The 22,500-nt window shown below is 42.5% G+C and overlaps 2 protein-coding genes across 4 annotated transcripts in view; both read right to left on the reverse strand.

Annotated features, from left to right (window-relative positions):
- The window catches only part of LOC309507317 (transient receptor potential cation channel subfamily M member 7-like), a 24,433-nt gene extending 9,602 nt beyond the window's left edge, over positions 1-14,831 (reverse strand). The window contains 5 exon segments of the mRNA XM_082181479.1: positions 1,244-1,457; positions 1,571-1,766; positions 1,848-1,886; positions 2,196-2,275; positions 14,691-14,831. Coding sequence (XP_082037605.1) covers positions 1,244-1,457; positions 1,571-1,766; positions 1,848-1,886; positions 2,196-2,275; positions 14,691-14,693 — 532 coding nt within the window. The 5' untranslated portion in view covers positions 14,694-14,831.
- A 1,694-nt stretch (positions 14,832-16,525) lies between these two features.
- sppl2a (signal peptide peptidase like 2A) overlaps positions 16,526-22,500 on the reverse strand; it is a 24,087-nt gene continuing 18,112 nt past the window's right edge. Inside the window, exons 15-17 of one of the 3 annotated variants that reach the window (XM_082181484.1) lie at positions 22,180-22,373; positions 20,827-20,860; positions 16,526-16,886 (exon numbers count right to left, since the gene is read on the reverse strand). In XM_082181484.1, coding sequence (XP_082037610.1) covers positions 16,846-16,886; positions 20,827-20,860; positions 22,180-22,373 — 269 coding nt within the window. In that variant the 3' untranslated portion in view covers positions 16,526-16,845. The remainder of the gene's footprint in view (positions 16,887-20,826; positions 20,861-22,179; positions 22,374-22,500) is intronic. The other 2 variants (XM_082181485.1, XM_082181486.1) reach the window with 2 other exon arrangements.

The raw sequence follows: 22,500 nt of genomic DNA on the forward strand, positions 1-22,500 counted from the left end.
ACATGTTTTCCCATCACTGTTATCATCTAGCTACTGGAGTGCCTCAGGGCTCAGTGCTGGGACCGCTTCTCTTCTACATCTACATGTTTTCCCATCACTGTTATCATCTAGCTACTGGAGTGCCTCAAGGCTCAGTGCTGGGACCGCTTCTCTTCTACATCCACATATTTTCCCATCACTGTTATCATCTAGCTACTGGAGTGCCTCAGGGCTCAGTGCTGGGACCGCTTCTCTTCTACATCTACATGTTTTCCCATCACTGTTATCATCTAGCTACTGGAGTGCCTCAGAGCTCAGTGCTGGGACCGCTTCTCTTCTACATCTACATGTTTTCCCATCACTGTTATCATCTAGCTACTGGAGTGCCTCAAGGCTCAGTGCTGGGACCGCTTCTCTTCTCCATCTATATGTTTTCCCATCACTGTTACACTGATGACGACACAACTCACAACTCTACCTCTCATTCCAGCCGGATAATCCGACAGGAGCTGCTCACATCTCAGCCTGACTGACATCAACTAAACTTTATGAAGACAGAACTGCTCGTGTCTCAGCTAACCCAACACTTACACCACAACTTCTCCATCCAGCTAGTTTCATCAGACACAACTTCATCCAGGACAGCCAAGAACCTTGGAGATGAAATTGATGATCAGTTGAACTTCACAGACCACATTCCTAGAACTACTAGTTCCTGCAGATTTGCCTTAAGATCTGGCCTATCCTATCGGAGCTAAACAACTCCTTCTCCAAGCTCTTGTTCTATCCAGACGGGACTATTGTAATGCTCTCTCCTTCCAGCATTACTGTCAAACCTCTGCAACTGATCCAGATGCTGCAGCAAGAGTGTGTTTATCGAGCCGAAGAGACACACGTCACTCCTCTCCTCATAAACCTGCACTGATGTTTTCCTACAGAACAACCACTGGCTTTGCTCTTCTATTCCTAAACTCATTACTTCAGACCGACGTGTCTCCAGAAGCTTGTGTTCTGCAGGTGAACAGTGTCTCGTGGTGCATCATCCCAAAAAGACACAGAATCACTTTCACAGACCTTCACCTGGACTGTTCCCTGCTGGACTAACTGACACTCGTCACAGCACTTGCATATTGTTGCCCTATTGTTAGTTTAATTGCTTCTATTGCCCTCCTCATTTGTAAGTCGTAAATGTAAACAAACTCAGCGAAACCCAGTGTGTGTGTGTGTGTGAGTATGTGTGTGTGTGTGTGTCTGTGTGTGTGACCTGTGTTGACCCCTCCAGTCAGGATCCAGGCCCCGGTGGTGACGGCAGCTTTGATCAGGCCTTTTCCCACCACCTGTTTGATGCGCGGGTGCAGGTCGAAGTTCTGGATTCCCCCGTGAACGCTGATGACGATCTTCGGCAGCTCCATCTGCCACTCCTTCAGCATGAGCCTCAGGACGGCCTCGGGGCGCGAGTCGTAGGACAGGCGCAGATACTGCAGAGACACGACAATCAGTGTGTGTGTGTGTGAGTGTGAGTGTGAGTGTGAGTGTGAGTGTGAGTGTGAGTGTGAGTGTTGTGTGTGAGTGTGAGTGTGAGTGTTCATACCTTGGCTCTGTATGAATGCGATCCGCCCTGGAAGTTGATGACTCCGTAAGCATCAGTGGGACTCTCCTCCGTGTGTTTCTCCACGCTCCACTGCTCCAGATCCGGCTCGCCCTCGGACACGCGCACGTCTGAGTATTTCACCGCCAGTGTGGCCGTGAAGCCCACATGCTGTCGAACCAGCCGCCCACAGCAGCATCTACACACACACACACACACACACATCAGCACACGCTCGGAGTGTGTGAAGCGTCTACATGTCATGTGTGAGGACACTCACCGCACCAGTTGCTGGCAGATCTGGCATCCCGGGAGGCATCTGCAAAACACAGCTCACATTTTCATAAACATTCGATTGTGAACGTCACGCTGTTGCTAAAGCTAAAGAGTGGTTGGCAGGACGTTGAAAAACTGGTGCTGGGCAACGATTAATCGCGATTAATCGCATCTAAAATAAAAGTTTGTGTTTACATAATATATATATGTGTGTGTAATATGTTTTGCATATATAAAGAGACTAGTTCATAGAGACCGAGTTTAAGCATCTGGTCTCTAGATTCGTAAGTCTGTGTGATCTTCCACTGAAGTTTGACCCGGTCATGATCAGGTGTATGAGTGTGTGACGCACCTGTGCGGGTCCTTCGACACGGGCAGAATATAGACACATTCCCTCCTGGTGAAAGTGTGTTCGATCCAGGACTTCTGGGACTGCAGGAGACAAGCAAGATCACAGACACGTCACTCAAGACATCGCACTGACGTCCAGTCACACAAAAACAACAATTTCAGTGGATATCAGTGAACTTTCCCCTGCAGTTGCAAGGCTAACACACTACTGAAGTCATTTCTTTATTAAAAGGGTTAAATATTAATATTCAAGTTGTGACTTAACAGATAATTTGATGTAGAGCTACTATAACGCATTACTGAGAACAAAAACAGGGCGGGGCTTTGTTCTAACTGTCGGTTGTTGATTGGATGTTGAGATGTGGGCGTGTCACTCAAAATGGAGGCGGGTCTGCATGTGAACGTGAGGAAGGGGCGGAGTTTAAGCGGACTAAATGACTGGAGAATAAGAGAAGACTAGAAGATCCAGTTATAATATTAAACATGCCGGGATGAAATGTTCACAATAAGATCATTAAGTATTTTACAAAAATAGATCCATTTCATGCACACGTTAAAGCGTGGCCTTTGTTCATGAGTGCTGAATGAAACACACTGACTGTGTTTGGTGTGAAAGAGAAGCCAAACTACGTCATTACATCAAGGACGTGTACACAAGTTACAAAAATGTCCTTAAAAATCAATATAAAATGTATTAATATTGCCATGAACTTCACAAGTCCAACAATAACACAATCACTAGCAGAATATCAGCAGAAGAGAGAGAGAGACATTCAGCATGAACGGCAGAGCTGATTTACAACAGTCTGACTGATTTTAACCTTTAAAGTTCATTTGCCATTTATTCAGCTGCCCTAATTATGTGCCGTTATATGAATGTCCACATGTTATTATTTAAATAAACCATAGGCTGAGTTTGGACCAGAGCCAATGATTTCGTCTGAGCTATGAATACATTTTGTACATTTAAAATTATTCATTTTATTTGTCTTATCTTATCATTTTAATGTATAGTATGAGTAAGGCTGTTTTTTTAGGATGATAAAAAGTTAAATGTTTAGGCTGATTCATTTTTTAAACAAACTTCTCAGCTGCTGTTATTCTGGATAACGGAAGAATCAGATGGAAGAGAAGAAAAAGTTTAGGCTAATACTTACTGTACTAATAAAACCAAAATAAATCTATAGTCATTTTTGCTTATGGTTTAAACTGAATCATCGAAGGTCAGAAGCAAGTACATTGGTCAATAAAGTGAGATTAAATGCATGTTTTATTTAACATATTTAGTTACTGGAGGTTTGCATAGTATTCTGATTCTGCGTTCACTGATTTTATTCATTTTGAGGAATATTTCATCTTTTTGTGCAAGTACTAATGTAAACGCACGCTCACATTTAGTCTAGAACTACAATAACCATCATGTTTATACACACACACACACACACACACACACACACACACACACACAACACCTCTGCACTTCGATTTGTCTCAACATGAGGACAGGAGAGCTGTCAGTCAATAAATGTATAAAAAAGTAACTTACGTTACTTATTTGAACTTTACTAGTTACTTGAAAAAGTAATTGATTATGCAACTCAAGTTACTTGAAATAAATCACTGCAATGCTCCATTAAAGACTGAAGGATTGTGAGTGGTGTTTTTAGCGGTCTGAGACGCATTAGCAGTGGAAACACTGAAGCGCAGAAGAGCGTCAGAATAAACACAGTATCGTGTGTCTCGTGGAGGCCGTCGGCTTCAGGCTCGAACATTCCAGTGAGAAGCTCAAACTCTCTAACGTGAGCCATATGAACATCTGATGATGTCATTCTGATCATGTGACGCATCAGTAATGATGTCTGTCATCGCCACGACACGTTATGAGCTAGAAAGTTTACAGATCCTAAACTTTACCTGCATTTACTCACATAAAACCTCAGATAATAACAGCAGACCTCCTCTAGCTGATGCTCCAATCCTCCAGCTCAGAACTGCGACTTTAAGACATTCAGATATTAGACACTTTAACATCATGATTTTCTGTAAAGCTGTAACTCACTAAACTACCGGTTACCTCAGAACTGAACACTGGTTAAACACTAATCATAAGGTTTACAGTAATGACACAAACAGCACATTACACCTGATCTCCAGAAACACCCAGAGCCACGATTCACGAACACACTTCATCTGAGATTTACAGCAAACTCACACATATGATCTGAAAGGTTTTGGTTCACATTAAGTTATGAAAACGTTATTTCTGAATGTTCAAAATGTCTTGATTATGTGAACATTAAGGGAACATTCCGTTCTTCAAACGTTACTTTAACGTTCTAAAACAAGCAGTTACATTTAAACGTCCAACTAAACGTTTCAGAAATGTTCCATGAACAAAGTATAAATGTTTTTGTGCTAATGTTCTGAAAACATTATTAAAGACCAGATAACTTTGAACAAACGTTCTATTATTGTTACTGCAAAAACTAGCAATTCTGCAAGAAATTAGAACTAAACTGGTTACACTTTTGTCTAACACAATGCTTTATGTTCATAAAAACATCTCAATAACATGCATTTATAATGAAATGTAAGATCCTGCCATCATTGACTCCCTCTCATGACTTTCCAAACCTGTATGGAACATTTTGAAGAACGCTGGGTATCAAACAACTTTGGACCCCATTGACTTCATGGCATGCATTGACAAAAAAACATGTTCATTTCTCAAAAACCCTCTATATTTCGCAGAAGATGAAGGCGAGTGAACGACGACGGAACTTTAAAGCGATCTCAAACAGCTCTGGCAACAGGATTTAACAGCAGGGATCTTTAATTAAATTTCCCAGAGTTCCTCCCGTTCCCAGCGAGAGGATTACACACACATACTCGAGCAGAAACACTGAAAGTCAGAAACAGAGAGATTGAGATGATGTCCGTCTACCTCACACTCCTCGTCATCATCTTCATCTTTCTGACGCAGCAGCGAGTACAGAAACATCACGAACGAGAGAGAGAGAGAGAGGGGCGAGCTACACTGGGTTTCTCACCACAGTAAATCAGCAGGCGGTCGAGAGAGGAGTGATGAATGATTCTGACGGAGGACAACAGTATTAGAAAACAAGAGAGAGAGAGAGAGAGAGAGAGAGTATGTGTATAAGAGTGAGAATGTAAGAGTGCATGTGTGTGTGAGAGAGAGAGAGAGAGAGACAGAGAGAGAGTGTGTGAGTGTGAGTGAGTGTGTGAGAGAGTGAAAGAGAGTGAGTGAAAGAGTGAGAGAGAGAGAGTGAGAGTGAGAGAGAGTGAGTGAGTGAGTGTGTGAGTGTGAGTGAGAGAGTGAGTGAGTGTCAATCAGTGAGTGAGAGTGAGTGAGTGAGTGTGAAAGTGAGTGAGAAAGTGAGTGAGAGTGAGTGAGTGCGAGTGAGTGAGTGTGTGAGAGAGTGAGTGAGAGAGTGAGTGAGAGTGTGAGTGTGCGAGTGAGAGTGGGTGAGAGTGAGTGAGACTGAGTGAGTGAGAGGGTGAGAGTGTGTGAGAGTGAGACTGACTGCAACATCAGCATAAACCTGTTTACACCATATAAACAAACCCGTCACACTAACCTTCACTTTATAACATCTTACACAAACAACCAACCAGAGTCTCTCACTGTGACACACACTCCGTTCACGACCCCGTGACCTTTACTGTTCGAGCTGAACTGAAGTGAATCCAAGATGATTCCCAGTGTGAACAAGCAAACCGAGACGCATGATCAGATACGCTCTGCGACTCCATCAGTGTGTGTGTGTGTGTGTGTTACATGTTGTTACACTTTACACCGTCTGCTTCAGCTCTACATCACTGATGAACGATCCTGATATGAAGCTCACGGCCATAAACACAGAGATAACCAGAGTTATCAGATAAGCACACCTCAGACTATCGTGAGGACACAGACCACACACACACTAACACACATATACTCTTGCTCACACACACACACACACTCACACTCACACACACTCACACACATACTCACTCTTATACACTCACTCACACACACTCTTATACACTCACACACTCTTACTCACACTCACTCTTATACACTCACTCACATACTCTTATACACTCACACACACTCTTATACACTCACACACACTCTTATACACTCACACACACTCTTATACACTCTTACTCACACACACTCTTATACACTCACTCACATATACACTCTTGCTCACACACACGCTTATACACACACACACACACACACATATACACTCTTGCTCACACACACGCTCTTATACACTCACTCTTAAACTCTTACTCGCACACTCACATACACTCTTACACACTCTTGCTCACACACTCTTATACACTCACTCATACACTCTTACTCGCACACACATACTCTTACACACTCAACACTCTTATACTCCGCACTCACATACACACACACACAATCAACCTCGTGAGCTTTCAAACTAAACCATCAAACACAATACAGCAGTGACCCGGGGGGGGTTTGGGGTCAGAGGTCACTACTGGAGGTCAGTGATTCACAGAGAAACTGCTGTCAGTCTGAGAACGGCACTCATGGTGATTACAGCCTTTTATTTTAAATAAATATATATAAATATATACTTTCTATTAGAGATTAAACTATTACCGGTCTGACGATAAACCATGACCAAAGTCTCGACGGTTAGAATTACGGTTTTGTATTTTAATTCGCATTGATTGTGGCGATTTAAACACTGGCGAGAATCGCTGTCAGTCTCAGTCTCGCGCAGGCGCAGTCAGGGTCTACAGCCGAGTGCTGAGGGGAATCGAATGAATGAATGAATGAATGAATGAATGAAGGCAAGGACTCTCTTCAGAAAAGTGTCGATGGCATTTTCTCCTCATCATACCTCCATGTAATGCGTAATAAAGCAGTATTTAACAGCTGTTACCGAGGAAACGCCCGTTCTGTGGATCCGCGAGCGCCTCCTGCTGTCCGGGAGCGGATTCACACTCACTTCTGTTCAGATCGGTTCAGATCAAAATGTCCTAATCCTTTCATTAAACGTTTTTGTCATAACTTTATTTGAACTTGTACTGTTAAATGATCAGAGCAGTGGGGAGTTATTAATCACAGAATCTTCATTTTCGGTGAACTAAACCTTTAACAAAAAAGTGTGTGATTGAAATTATTCCTTTGATTATTTTCCTGTTGAAATGATGATACCCTACACACACACATTATATAATGGATACTGACTCTCATATGAAGGAAATCTGCTTTCATTTACTGATAAAATACTTTGTGAAACTGGGTCAAACATCCTCTGACTGTCCTTCACCTTCAAATCTGAAACTGTGTGTGTGTGTGTGTGTGTGTGTGTGTGTGAGAGAGAGAGAGAGAGAGAAAGATTAGACTATGTGTGCCGCTCCTGCTGTGTGTGTGTGTGTGTGAGTGAGTGAGTGAGAGAGAGTTTAGACTGTGTGTGAAGCTCCTGCTGTGTGTGTGTGTGTGTGTGTGTGTGTGAGAGTGATTTTGTGTGAGTGAGAAAGAGAGAGTGTGTGTGTCTGATATCACTTTAAACAGTATCAAATTAGTCAAAACACTTGCCTTGACTTGCACACACACAATAGCCACGCACACTCGCACATATACACACACACACACACTCGCACACACGCACACAAAACTAATTTCCCTCATTTCTACTTTTATCCACTATTAAAAAACCTGGTGCCGATCCCTTCGACTTCAACAACTTCCGTCCTGTATACGATCTACCTTATATCTAAAACATCTTTGATAAAACAGTTTCCTCTCAACTCTCACGTATCCCACAATAACCAGTATGAACAGCTCCAGTCCGGTTTCCCACTCCACAGCACTGAACCAGCACTTCAGAATCTCCAGCGACCTCCTTATGGCAGGTCTTCACGGACTACGCCTTCCTCACCATCCTCATCCTCCTCCTCCTCCTCATCCTCCTCCTCCTGAGTGCAGCCTTTGATAACCAACAGGTTATCCTCCATCTGCATCACCCATACTCCGCTAGACTGGTTCACATCTTTCCTCAGTTCATTCAAATCAAGTCTTGTAAATCCAGTCTCTCCTCCGTCACCTCAGGTGTGCCTAGGGCTGGGTATCGTTCAAAAAATTTCGATACCAATACGAATACATATCCTGAACGATACTTTTTTTTTTATACCAATTTTATGAAATCCATTTTAACAATATTACATAACACGTTACCTCAGAAAAACTTTGGTTTTATTTTTTCAGTTTGACTCATGCTCCTTAGCCAGTGCACAAAGGAACAAAAAAAGCAGAAAGGAACAAAATATTCCTTATACATATAGGAAAAACATTTTTTTTTAAAGAGCTCATGCTCACCAAAGCTGAATTTGTTTGATCAAAAATACAGTAAAACTTGTAATATTGTGGAATAGTATTACAATTTAAAATCTTATTTGAATATATTTCAAAATGTAATTTATTCCTGTGATGTCAAAGCTGAATTTTCTAAATCATTTCCTCAGTGTCACATGACCCTTCAGAAATATGAAGACAGTTTTGGAAACTATGATACATTTTTTCATGATTCTTTGATGAATAAAATTTTCAAAAGAACAGCATTTATTTGAAACAGAAATCTTTTGTAACATTACACATGTTTTAAGGTAATTTTTGATCACTTTAATGCATCCTTACTGAAAATAAATTCTGACCAATACCACATTTTTTAACGGCAGTGTACATTCAGTAGGTCATTATAGCAATATAAACACTGTCAGAGTGATCAACAGGTATCTCTTCAGTTACCAGTCGAAGACGGAGCAACTTTCTGCTCTTATGTTTACTCCGTGCTCTGTCAAGGGCTTCATCATATCTGTCGCGGTACCGTCTTTGCAGCAATTATTTTACCGCAAATACTGCATCGCGCGCTGTTGGCATCGAGCCTGGAGAAATGTAGCCACACTTTTGATCAACTTTTCCACATCTTTAGGGTATTGTGAGTGTGTGTGCTCGCGTCTCATTGAGTATGTGCGCGAGTTTGTGTGTGTGCTCGCGTCATGAGAATGTGCGTGGACAGTTTGTGTGCGCGCGCGCGTCTCATATGAGTATGTGCGCAGAGTTCCGCGAGTCTCGTGTGTGGAGAGTTTGAAGCGACTAGCGACACGCAGCGACAAAGCGACATGATCCCATTCATTTCAATGGAGCGCTGGCGACTTCCGGCGACACGAGCGACCGTTGGCGACAGAGACGCGCGACAAAAGTTCAGAAATTTCAACTTTATGTAAATGAGAAGCGATTTTCGCGAGCGACAACCAATAGGAAAGAAGACTTTCAGAGGAGCTCAGCTCACGTCACCGTCTCGAGTGCAGGGAAGACAGGAGTTCGAGGGCGATTTCACTGTTTTATATGATTTGACTAACCACATACATGGATATAATAAAATGATGCATGGAAAATAAACTATCGACAGTCTCAGTGAGTTTAATTCACACATTTAGTTCGAGTGTTGTAATTATGATGCAAGTTTAGCACTGCTGCAGATCATTTTACAGTTTCCCCTGCATTATGTTGACTATTAGGGACAAGAAAATTGATTATTTGTCAAATTCGAATGACGTTTTAGTAATGTATGACAGTATGAGTTAATCTGTTGATTGATCGATCGTTAATCCAGTAGGCTAAATGATTTAATTAGGGTTAGTTAATTAGGTTAAATGATTTAATCCACTGAACACTGCTGTGGTAATATAAAAACACTCTCCCAACAGCATACTGTTTCTTTTGAGCCTAAATCCTAGTCAAATTAAAATGATATAGTTGTATATATCACTTGTGATGGTATTTTGTATAGATATGGCCAGACGTGCAGTCTACCAGTCACATTAGAGCGACAGCACTATGAACGCCCACAAGCGACTTCACAGTACAGAGACTAGCGACATACAGCGACAAAATCGCTGGCAGTGTGAACGGGGCGTGTCGTTGTGCATTTCATATGTTTGAGCACTGACGTTGACGAGTTAACCCCTTAGGTATCGAAATCTGGTACCGAAAAAAAAGTCATTTTTCGATACTCGATACTATCGAGACAATTCGGTCGGTACCTAAAAAGTATCGAACTCGGTACCCAGCCCTAGGTGTGCCTCAGGGCTCTGTCCTGGGCCCCTACTTTTTTATCATTTACCTCCTTCCTCTCGGCAGTATCTTCCGCAAATTTAACATTCACTTCCACTGTTATGCTGATGACACCCAGCTCTACCTCTCGACCAAACCCAAAAAGGTTCTTTACTTTTAATGAAGATGATTGTGTGTTGATGAATGACTTTCACTTTGATTTGCGATAGTTTGCACGTTGGCTTGATGAATAGATGCTCATCTGTGGTGATGCGTGTTGAAGTAGCGTCGTCATATCTGGATATAACATGACATATAGCCTATAACACGCTCTCACACGTTTATTTCTTATCATTTTGGGGATAAGTCAAATTTACATATGTGGTTTCAACAACCAGATGCATTTACTCTTGTCCAGTTTCGTCTGGAATGCGTCTCAGATCTCCTCCTGAAGTGGTTTGAGCGATCGAATTTAAATCCGTCTCGAATGCGTTTCGGAGGGCATTTAGATTTGGTCTTTTCACGACCGGAGAGCTATCCGATCACAGAAGACGGATGAAGTGGCCATGGGTCTCTGTTTAAGAACGCCAGCTCGCAGCTGCAGGTTCCGCTGGTTTAGAGCACCGCAGGAATCTTCAAGTCTACCGAACGTCCAGTTTCACTGCCACAAGTTGATCTTCTTGTAATAAAGATCTCATCGAGGACAAACAAATTGTATTTTTGTATTTTCATTGCATTTTTAATTTATAAAAAGTTAAAGAAATTTCAATATAAAAATATTAATGATTAATCGATAGTCGATCGTTAATTCTCCCGACGATCGACTAAGAAAATTTAATCGAATGCCCATCCCTACCCCTAACCCAGCTCTACCTCTCGACCAAACCCCTCGTCCCACAAACAGAGAAATCTTCTCATGATTATTAGGTGTTTCTCCAGTAAAGCGTCAGTGACTGAAGGAGTTTCTACACACTCAGATCATCATAAACACACACACACTCTCTCTCACACACTCAGATCATCATAAACACACACACACACACACTCTCTCTCACACACTCAGATCATCATAAACACACACACACTCAGATCATCATAAACACACACACACACACACTCAGATCATCATAAACACACACACACACACACACACACTCAGATCATCATAAACACACACACACACTCAGATCATCATAAACACACACACACACACACTCAGATCATCATAAACACACACACACTCAGATCATCATAAACACACACACACACTCAGATCATCATAAACACACACACACACACTCAGATCATCATAAACACACACACACACTCAGATCATCATAAACACACACACACACACTCAGATCATCATAAACACACACTCACTCACTCACACACTCAGATCATCATAAACACACACACACTCAGATCATCAAACACACACACACTCAGATCATCAAACACACACACACTCAGATCATAAACACACACACACTCTCACACACTCAGATCATCATAAACACACACACACTCTCACACACTCAGATCATCATAAACACACACACACTCTCACACACTCAGATCATCATAAACACAGTGTTGAGTCAGAATCTGCTGAATCTCATATTAACAGTTCAGAATTACAGACCCTTCATACTGTCTCTCTATGTGTGTTTGTGTGTGTGTGTGTGTGTGTGTGTGTGTGTGTGTGTGTGTGTCTCAGGTCTGGTATTATAGTAATCTTGAGCATGTGACTCTTAAGTTGCTGTGTGAAAAAAAAAAAAAAAAAAAAAAAGAATTTTTTTTCACAATTTTGCCTGAAACACACACTCACTCACACACACACACACACACACGTCTCAGATCAGAACAGAAGTTTTGAATGAAGCACATGTGCATTAGATCTCGATCAGGACAGACACTCGTTTAACACGCAGTCGTTCTTCTGTGGTTTAATGATCGATCGATCCGTCGAGAAACACAGTAAACGCTGTGGTGTTCTCTGGTGTTCGGATGCTGGCGTTCGGGAACACACTCGTGTGTGAGAGACACTTCTGGAGGGAATTACACCAGATCATTCTGATCAAACACTTCAACTCCGGCGTTTCAGAAACACTAAACCAACATTAGAGACACTGCGACGCCATTGGTCCACTGGTTACTCCAGTTATCCAATCACAGCTGACGCTGAGGTTAAGTCACACATCTGCATAATAATGTGTGAGTAAAGGTGTCAGTGGAGTTCCAGCAGCTCTCTACATATGAACAGAGATTATTCACTTCAAACCGGTTCCACTGCTTTAAATAAACGCTCTCAAATATACATCAAACACCTTCTTCTAACATCATGAAGTTCAACTATTGTAATTTAAGGATCTAAATTTTTTTATTTTTTTATTATAATTATAAAATGTACCCTCCCTCACGTTGTTTCTTCAGTGGAAACACAAAAAACGACTTTGGGAACCAAACAACAACATTGGACCCCATTGACTTCCATTGTGTTTCGCACAGGTCTGGAATGACGTGAGTAACAGAACGAGCACTGAACCACCAGACTAACTCCTGCAACCGAGTGACGGATGATCTCTCACAGTGAACACTAATGACAGTGAGTGACGTGAAGTAAAGCTGAACACTCGCTTAGAGACTCTACAGGACGAGAGCGCTGGGATCTCACAGGGGTCATAAAGGTCAACGCAACTAGTTTAGACTAACAATTCAGCTCTAGGCCCTGAAAACACGCTGAACTGCAGGTAAATCCAGTCCGGCCTCGAGAAGAGCCACAGGACACTGGAGACCTGTGAGCCGATACCAGCAAACACTGGCCGACATTACTTTAAATATCTCTAGTCAGTGAAAGAGAGTGCGAATATTCTTCTAAAATAATGTTTTCAGCTTCAGAATCATGAATATTGTTATTCTGGCGTCTCTATTGTCCTGTGCTTTGGGTTCGGAGTAATCTCACTCTACTACAGCTGAAGCTTCACAGAGACACATAAACACACAGCTAGTACACTTACAAGCACACTTACACAGAAGCACACTAAAGCTGGGATGATCTGTCATTTTGAAAAAGTTTAAATTTCTTTGGGTCTCCTTTACAACTGGAATAATCTGAAGCATCGCGACAGAAGGTGTCAATCATCTGAATCTGTCAACGTTAACATTTGCTTAATAAAAAATTAACACACAGTAAACCTCTTAAACAGCCACTCATATGCAAATCATCAAGACTTCCTGTCAGGCCTGTTTCAAAGCACTAAATCACCATATTATCACTATTTTCAATGACATAATTACTCAACATTGCTGAATCTGAAGATTTTAGTTTACAATAAACAAATGTATTTACAGTTATGTTCAAATGAAGAGTCCAAGACCTCAGCAAAGACCATAACTGTGACAATTATGATGAAGATTTACTACAAATTGTGCTTAATGTAAACAAAAAAGAGTAGAGTTTACGCCACAACTATAACAATAACGACACACAGGAACGATATAATTTCAATCACTTTTCATCTGATGAACGATAAAAACATTACCCTGCTGAATAAAACAGCTAAAACCAGCCTAAACTGGTCTCTCGTGCTGGTTTTACAGGGGTTTCAGACACTTTTAGCGAGGAGACCATCTGAAACACCAGCTTATGCTAGGTTTAGCGATTGTTTTTAGCAGAGATCGAGAGCATTTAAAGCGACGGACGTAAACATGAGCATAAACAGATTATCATCTACTGGTGTGGGATTTCATATAGTCATCATTATAGTTATTGATCGTATTGTGAACGCGGGCCTCAACACATCTAGGCTATATACTCAATATGAGTGAGAAACTCGCGCTGCGTTTATTCGATTATTAATCGTTCGCGGTCAGTGACGACACGTGACGTTCCGCGCCACTCTGACAGACCAACGGCAGAGGAGTGTGAGGTAAACGTTTAAACCGCATTAATGAACATAAACACGATTATCAATGAACACATAAACAGTGTAACATCTATAATCCACCGTGCTGCAGATCCAACCGCAGGTATTTCCTCACATCTCCCGCCTATCAAGAAGAAACTCCGTTATGAATATTGCTGATAATATTACAGTTCACGTGGATATTCATAGTTATTCGAGAAACGGCGCGAGCTGCTAAGCTAACCGTTTACTCATGACCGGAGTATTTAAATATGTGAACGCACACGATCGCGGTGCGTTCTACTGTGTGAACGCGACGCCAGGTGTTTCCAGACGTTCCCGGTACCGGACAGGGTTCTTGCGGTGAACCACGAGCCGCGACGCGACGCCTAGCGTCAGCGCCTGTCAAGCGCGTTCCTCTCATGCAGCAAGAGTCAGCATCAGTGTGCCACGCATAAACACTAGAAAAGATCCGTACCATTCTCTTCAGCGTTCAGACTCACGCGTCGCGACCCAGGGCGTCTAGCCATCTATCGGCGCGTCGCGTCTCGGGAAGCCGCGGGAGGAGAGCCCGGTAGCGGCGGAGGGATTCGTGTGCGTCCGCTGAAGCTCCAGCGGAAGGTGGATTTTTCATAATTGTGCGACTCCGAGTCCAGACTGACGCGGCGTGACGCGTCGCTCGAGCCCGTCCCTCCCGCTGAGTCAGAGTGAAGTCAACGCCCGCGGCGCGTCACATGACCGGGGCGGAGCGCGCGGCGCGTCGGGATCACTGACACCTACAGGCTACGTTTATTGTCATCATAGCAAACCACATGAACATTTAAAGAATGTGGAAACACATTAACTAAGATTAATAAATACTGTAGAAGTATTGCTCATTCTTAGTTCATGTTAACTAATTAACCTTATTGTAAAGTGTTACCAAGAATGTATAAATAATGGACAACTTTATATTAAGTGTCTTTATTACCATGGAATCTTAAAGTAATTGCGACTTTTTAATCTCATTATTTTTCTCTCAATTCTAATTTATATCTGACAGTACAGATTTTTTCTGAAAAAAAAAAAGAAAAAGATATAAACTCACAATTTCGTGAGATTAAAAATCGTAATTACCATTATTATTATTATTATTATTATTATAACAAGCCGGAAACAAGCTTCCATATTTAACTATTCTGTACTAACATTTAAATTCGTCATTTGATGCAATGCACTTATTGTGTACATCCTTCACAATATCTTCTTTTGCGTTCAGCGGAAGAAAGACATTCTTACAGGTTTGAAAGAACTTGAGGGAGAGTAAATGATGACAGAATTTTCATTTTGAAGTGAATGATTCCTTTAACCTTAGCCTTAACCCTAACCCTACCCATATCACCATTCAACCTGTCCTAACCTCAACGTATGCTCACCTCAGTTAGGTTAACCCTAACCCTAACCCTAACCCTAGCCCTAACCCTAACCGTCTCACTATTCAACACAATGTTTTACATTTATGCATTTGATGCTTTTATCCAAAGCAACTTACATTGCATTTCAGGGTACACATTTACATTCTTATCAGTTCTTGTTTTCTCTGGGAAGGTAAAGTAAGTACACTGGAGCAAACAATTATTATTTTGATGACGCAAGTGCATAATTGACACCTAATATAAAGTGTGACCAAACTAATTATACAGAGGCACAGTGCTGAAAGTGTGGAACTGTTTCTGTACCACAATATATATGTCAATATCATGGCATGGCATATGAATATGGAAATCATCCGAGTGGCTTAGATACATGCATCAGTGGGTCCTTCGCTGTATTATTATTATTATTATTATTATGCACAAGAACTCCAGTGTTAATGACACACACTCACACACACACACACACACACACACACACACACACACACACACACACACACACACACCTCCAGCAGCGCCTGACAGCTTCAACAAACACACACACACTCAAGCAGACACTTTACACACACTTTAAAAGTCAGGACTAAAACTTCACATCATCTTTATAAAAAGTCAAACGCTTTAGTCCTGATATCCAGCGTTCAGATATTGTGATTGTATCTCGTCCAGCATCTACACACGATTATCAGACGGCAGACAGAACTATTACACCTGAACCATTCACATTTACTTGTACAGACTGTGTGTGTGTGTGTGTGTGTGTGTGTGTGTGTGTGTGTGTGTGTGTGTGTGTGTGTGTGTGTGTGTGTGTGTGTGTGTGTGTGTGTGTGTGTAGATGTTCTTGACACTCTCAGAGGCCAGGCAGTGTCTGCAGCAGCTGAAATCATCAATGATCCTGTTTTGTCTTCATATCGGTGTTTATTTCAATGTCAGAGGGAAAGTAAATTATTCATTACAGTTTTGTGGAATATTTCAAACATTATGTTATAAAATTATCACATAAAAAAGTGAAAGTAAAAAAAAAAACAGCAGGTGCTGGTAATTTAAGGCCCCTTAAAGAATAATTTCAGTTTTTTAGTAAAGTGTCCCAGTGTGATGATGATGATGATGATGATGATGATGCTTCATCATTCAGAAACACACTCAACATTCCCATCAAATCATCATGAAGGTTTATAGTTGTCGTGTCAGAGGGAACACGGATCAGTCACGGATCCCTCAGCAGTTCCTCACTCCTTCAGTGTATCCAGAGCCTCCATCTGAGGAGACAGAGACACACATTACTGTAACAGTGGAGCATGTCCTGTGTGTGTGTGTGTGTGTGTGTGTGTGTGTGTGTGTGTGTGTGTGTGTGTGTGTGGTGTGGTGTGTGTGTGTGTGTGTGTGTGTGTGTTACAGTCCTGTGTGTGTGTGTGTGTGTGTGTGTATGTGTGTGTGTGTTACAGTCCTGTGTGTGTGTGTGTGTGTGTGTGTGTGTGTGTGTGTGTGTGTGTGTGTGTGTGTGTGTGTGTGTGGTGTGTGTGTGTGTGTGTGGTGTGGTGTGTGTGTGTGTGTGTGTGTGTGTGTGTGTTACAGTCCTGTGTGTGTGTGTGTGTGTGTGTGTATGTGTGTGTGTGTTACAGTCCTGTGTGTGTGTGTGTGTGTGTGTGTGTGTGTGTGTGTGTGTGTGTGTGTGTGTGTGTGTGTGTGTGTGTGTGTGTTACAGTCCTGTGTGTGTGTGTGTGTGTGTGTGTGTGTGTGTGTGTGTGTGTGTGTGTGTGTGTTACAGTCCTGTGTGTGTGTGTGTGTGTGTGTGTGTGTGTGTGTGTGTGTGTGTTACAGTCCTGTGTGTGTGTGTGTGTGTGTGTGTGTTACAGTCCTGTGTGTGTGTGTGTGTGTGTGTGTGTGTGTGTGTTACAGTCCTGTGTGTGTGTGTGTGTGTGTGTGTGTGTGTGTGTGTGTGTGTGTGTGTGTGTGTGTGTGTGTGTGTGTGTGTTACAGTCCTGTGTGTGTGTGTGTGTGTGTGTGTGTGTGTGTGTGTGTGTGTTACAGTCCTGTGTGTGTGTGTGTGTGTGTGTGTGTGTGTGTGTGTGTGTGTGTGTGTGTGTGTGTGTGTGTGTGTGTGTGTGTGTGTGTGTGTGTGTGTTACAGTCCTGTGTGTGTGTGTGTGTGTGTGTGTGTGTGTGTGTGTGTGTGTGTGTGTGTGTGTTACAGTCCTGTGTGTGTGTGTGTGTGTGTGTGTGTGTGTGTGTGTGTGTGTGTGTGTGTGTGTGTGTGTGTGTATTACAGTCCTGTATGGGTGTGTTGTGTGTTACAGTCTTGTGTATGTTACAGTTATGTGTGCGTGTAACAGACGTGTTACAGTCCTGTGTGTAACGGTCTTGTGTGCGTTACAATCCAGTATGGGTGTGTTGCGTGTTACAGTCCAGTGTGTGTTACAGTCCAGTATGGGTGTGTTGTGCGTTACGGTCCAGTGTGTGTTACAGTCCAGTATGGGTGAGTTGTGCGTTACGGTCCAGTATGGGTGTGTTACAGTCCAGTATGGGTGTGTTGTGTGTTACAGTCCAGTATGGGTGTGTTGTGCGTTACGGTCCAGTGTGTGTTACAGTCCAGTATGGGTGTGTTGTGCGTTACGGTCCAGTGTGTGTTACAGTCCAGTATAGGTGTGTTGTGCGTTACGGTCCAGTGTGTGTTACAGTCCAGTATGGGTGTGTTGTGCGTTACGGTCCAGTGTGTGTTACAGTCCAGTATGGGTGTGTTGTGCGTTACGGTCCAGTGTGTGTTACAGTCCAGTATGGGTGTGTTGTGCGTTACGGTCCAGTGTGTGTTACAGTCCAGTATGGGTGTGTTGTGCGTTACGGTCCAGTGTGTGTGTGTTACAGTCCAGTATGGGTGTGTTGTGCGTTACGGTCCAGTGTGTGTTACAGTCCAGTATGGGTGTGTTGTGCGTTACGGTCCAGTGTGTGTTACAGTCCAGTATGGGTGTGTTGTGCGTTACGGTCCAGTGTGTGTTACAGTCCAGTATGGGTGTGTTGTGCGTTACGGTCCAGTGTGTGTTACAGTCCAGTATGGGTGTGTTGTGCGTTACGGTCCAGTGTGTGTTACAGTCCAGTATGGGTGTGTTGTGCGTTACGGTCCAGTGTGTGTTACAGTCCAGTATGGGTGTGTTGTGCGTTACGGTCCAGTGTGTGTTACAGTCCAGTATGGGTGTGTTGTGCGTTACGGTCCAGTGTGTGTTACAGTCCAGTATGGGTGTGTTGTGCGTTACGGTCCAGTGTGTGTTACAGTCCAGTATGGGTGTGTTGTGCGTTACGGTCCAGTGTGTGTGTTACAGTCCAGTATGGGTGTGTTGTGCGTTACGGTCCAGTGTGTGTTACAGTCCAGTATGGGTGTGTTGTGCGTTACGGTCCAGTGTGTGTTACAGTCCAGTATGGGTGTGTTGTGCATTACGGTCCAGTGTGTGTGTTACAGTCCAGTATGGGTGTGTTGTGCGTTACGGTCCAGTGTGTGTTACAGTCCAGTATGGGTGTGTTGTGCGTTACGGTCCAGTGTGTGTTACAGTCCAGTATGGGTGTGTTGTGCGTTACGGTCCAGTGTGTGTTACAGTCCAGTATGGGTGTGTTGTGCGTTACGGTCCAGTGTGTGTGTGTGTGTGTGTGTGTGTGTTACAGTCCAGTATGGGTGTGTTGTGCGTTACGGTCCAGTGTGTGTTACAGTCCAGTATGGGTGTGTTGTGCGTTACGGTCCAGTGTGTGTTACAGTCCAGTATGGGTGTGTTGTGCGTTACAGTCCAGTGTGTGTTACAGTCCAGTATAGGTGTGTTGTGCGTTACAGTCCAGTGTGTGTTACAGTCCAGTATAGGTGTGTTGTGCGTTACAGTCCAGTGTGTGTTACAGTCCAGTATAGGTGTGTTGTGCGTTACAGTCCAGTGTGTGTTACAGTCCAGTATAGGTGTGTTGTGCGTTACAGTCCAGTGTGTGTTACAGTCCAGTATAGGTGTGTTGTGCGTTACAGTCCAGTGTGTGTTACAGTCCAGTATGGGTGTGTTGTGCGTTACGGTCCAGTGTGTGTTACAGTCCAGTATAGGTGTGTTGTGCGTTACGGTCCAGTGTGTGTTACAGTCCAGTATAGGTGTGTTGTGCGTTACGGTCCAGTGTGTGTTACAGTCCAGTATAGGTGTGTTGTGCGTTACGGTCCAGTGTGTGTTACAGTCCAGTATAGGTGTGTTGTGCGTTACGGTCCAGTGTGTGTTACAGTCCAGTATAGGTGTGTTGTGCGTTACAGTCCAGTGTGTGTTACAGTCCAGTATAGGTGTGTTGTGCGTTACAGTCCAGTGTGTGTTACAGTCAGACACATGAAACACTGTAGATGCTGCTGATGATGATGAGGCAGTGACATGCCATGCAAAGGAAAAATATAAAACTAGAGTTAAAAGAAATACTAAAATGATTTTCACTGCACTAAAATGTGCATGTATCCAGCTAGGGTTCTTGTTCAGCGTGAAAATCACAGTGATAGTCTGTAAATGTTAATTATTTGTTTATTGGTATTAAATATCTATTTACATGGTTCTATCTATATATAGTTTATATTTAAATAGGTATATAATGTATCATTGTTATTATATAAATACTCTAAATGTATTAACATTACAGTGAGGTTTAAACCAAATTCGTGTGCGTACGTTGATGTTGTTTAGTTCTCCTGTGAGAATACTTATGAATAATCCATGTAATCATTAGTGAATGAGACTGAAAAAAGCTAAAATGCTTTAAAACGAATCACTGTTGTCGAGTATAACATTCATGTAAAGTAAAGCGATGTTCACACTGACAGGAACTCAGTGAAAGCAGGCGGTTTCCAACACCAACGAGTGACTGAGCAGAACGACTTTATTAAAGCGACAGATTGGATGGCACCATTTAGTAAGAGCAAATCAGTGGTGGCGATGTAATCACTGTCAGTGTGAATCGCAGGTTAACACCTAACCAGTTTCAGTTCTACAGAGGGTTAAAGGGTTCTTCTGTTTTTCTCTCTCTGTGTGTTAGTAAGAGAAAATGAAAACATCAGGCATCTGATAAACATGCTGAAGAGACAGAAGCAGCTCATAATCTAAGTGCTCTAGCGCCACCTAGTGTTGTGCAGGAGAACTGCAGGAACCCAGGCATTACAGGACAAGCTGAGCAAACACAACACACAGACTAAAACAAGAGCTCAAACCTGATAATAACGGCTTCCTAGACTCGTCCAGGACCTGATGGAGACCAAGTCACATGTAACACAGCAGTCTTATATCACAACACGTCTCACTCACACAGACACAGCCAGAAAGTAGGGGTGTAACAATATATTGCAATACAAAAATGCAGCAATATGTATTGTGTATAGTGTATTACTGTGTGAGAAGTTTTCAGAGTTTTAGTGTCAGTACTACATTAAACTACTATATATAATGTAGAATATAATGTAATGGAGAATATCTGTGTGTCCTGATAATGTCAAATGTCTGATGTTACAGTAAAAAGTGGCCGACATTATTTTAAATATATCTAGTCAGTGACAGAGTTCAAACATAGTCATCTACAATAATTCAGTATTTTCATCTTCAGAATCATGAATATTGTTATTCTGGTGTCTCTATTGTCCTGTGCTTTGGGTTTCAGCACCAAGTCCAAGAATATTCATTTACACCCACAATGTAATATCAAATTTAGCAGTTGAATCACCAGTAGGCCTAGATGTTTTGTTAACCTTTTATCATATGTCGTATTTTATCATATGTCTATCGCAATAGTATCGCATCATGAGTTCAGTATTGTGATTTGTATCAAATCGTGACATGAGGGAATCGTTACACCCCTAAATTTCAAAAGCAAAGTACAGCTTATATGTTTTTGTGGGTCATGTTCATGCATTCATATGTTACATGCATTAATGTTAAGGCAAATATGTTGACAATTTAAGAACTTTTAAGGGATTGTTCACCCAAAACTGAAAATTAGCCCATGATTTACTCACCCTGAACCCATCCTAGTGTACATGACATTCTTCTTTCAGCCGAACACAATCAGAGTTATATTATACAATGTCCTGGCTCTTCCAAGCTTTATAATGGCAGTGGATGGGTGTCTGTCTTTGGAAGTCCATCAAAGTGCATCTGTCCATCATAAAGTGCTCCACAGGCTCTGGCGGGTTAATAAAGGCCTTCTGAAGTGAAGCCATGAGTTTGTTTAAGAAAAATATCCATATTTAAAACTTTATTGACTAAAATAACGAGTTTCCGGCAGACGGCTGTACGAAAGTCGCCTTACGCCAGAAGAGAAACACAGCCGTTTGGGACACTTTGATGATGGATAGACTCCCATTATAAAGCTTGGAAGAGCCAGGACAACTCTGATTGTATTCGTCTGAAAGAAGAGTGTCATATACACCTAGGATGAGTTCAGGGCGAGTAAATCATGGGATAATTTTCATTTTTGCGTGAACTATCCCTTTAACTAGATGACAGTAGTTGACCTGAAAGTGAAACACTTGACAAGCACATGCAGACTGTCTGCAATCATAAGAACGGACCGATGATCTCCCCATCCTCTCTTTGGGCCTCACCGGGTTGCTGGGACCGTTCCAGAAGCTCCGGAACTCCTTGCGGGCCAAGGCGAGGACGGAGCAGGTGAGGAGCGTACAGGGAACCAGGTACAGCAGCGCCGGCTGGCCCATCTTAGACAACAGCATGACTGCGAACGTCAGCACGAGCCCCACGGTGTACGCTACAGAAACACAAGCACACACTGCTAGTCTGATCTCAGGAGAGACATGTCCTTTCATATCCAACAATATTATAGATCTGCTGCACTGACACTATTATATGAGAACTGAACTGAGCTGGACGATGAC

The sequence above is a fragment of the Leuciscus leuciscus genome, assembly GCF_965113295.1.
Source record: "Leuciscus leuciscus genome assembly, chromosome: 10".
Taxonomy (NCBI): domain Eukaryota; kingdom Metazoa; phylum Chordata; class Actinopteri; order Cypriniformes; family Leuciscidae; genus Leuciscus; species Leuciscus leuciscus.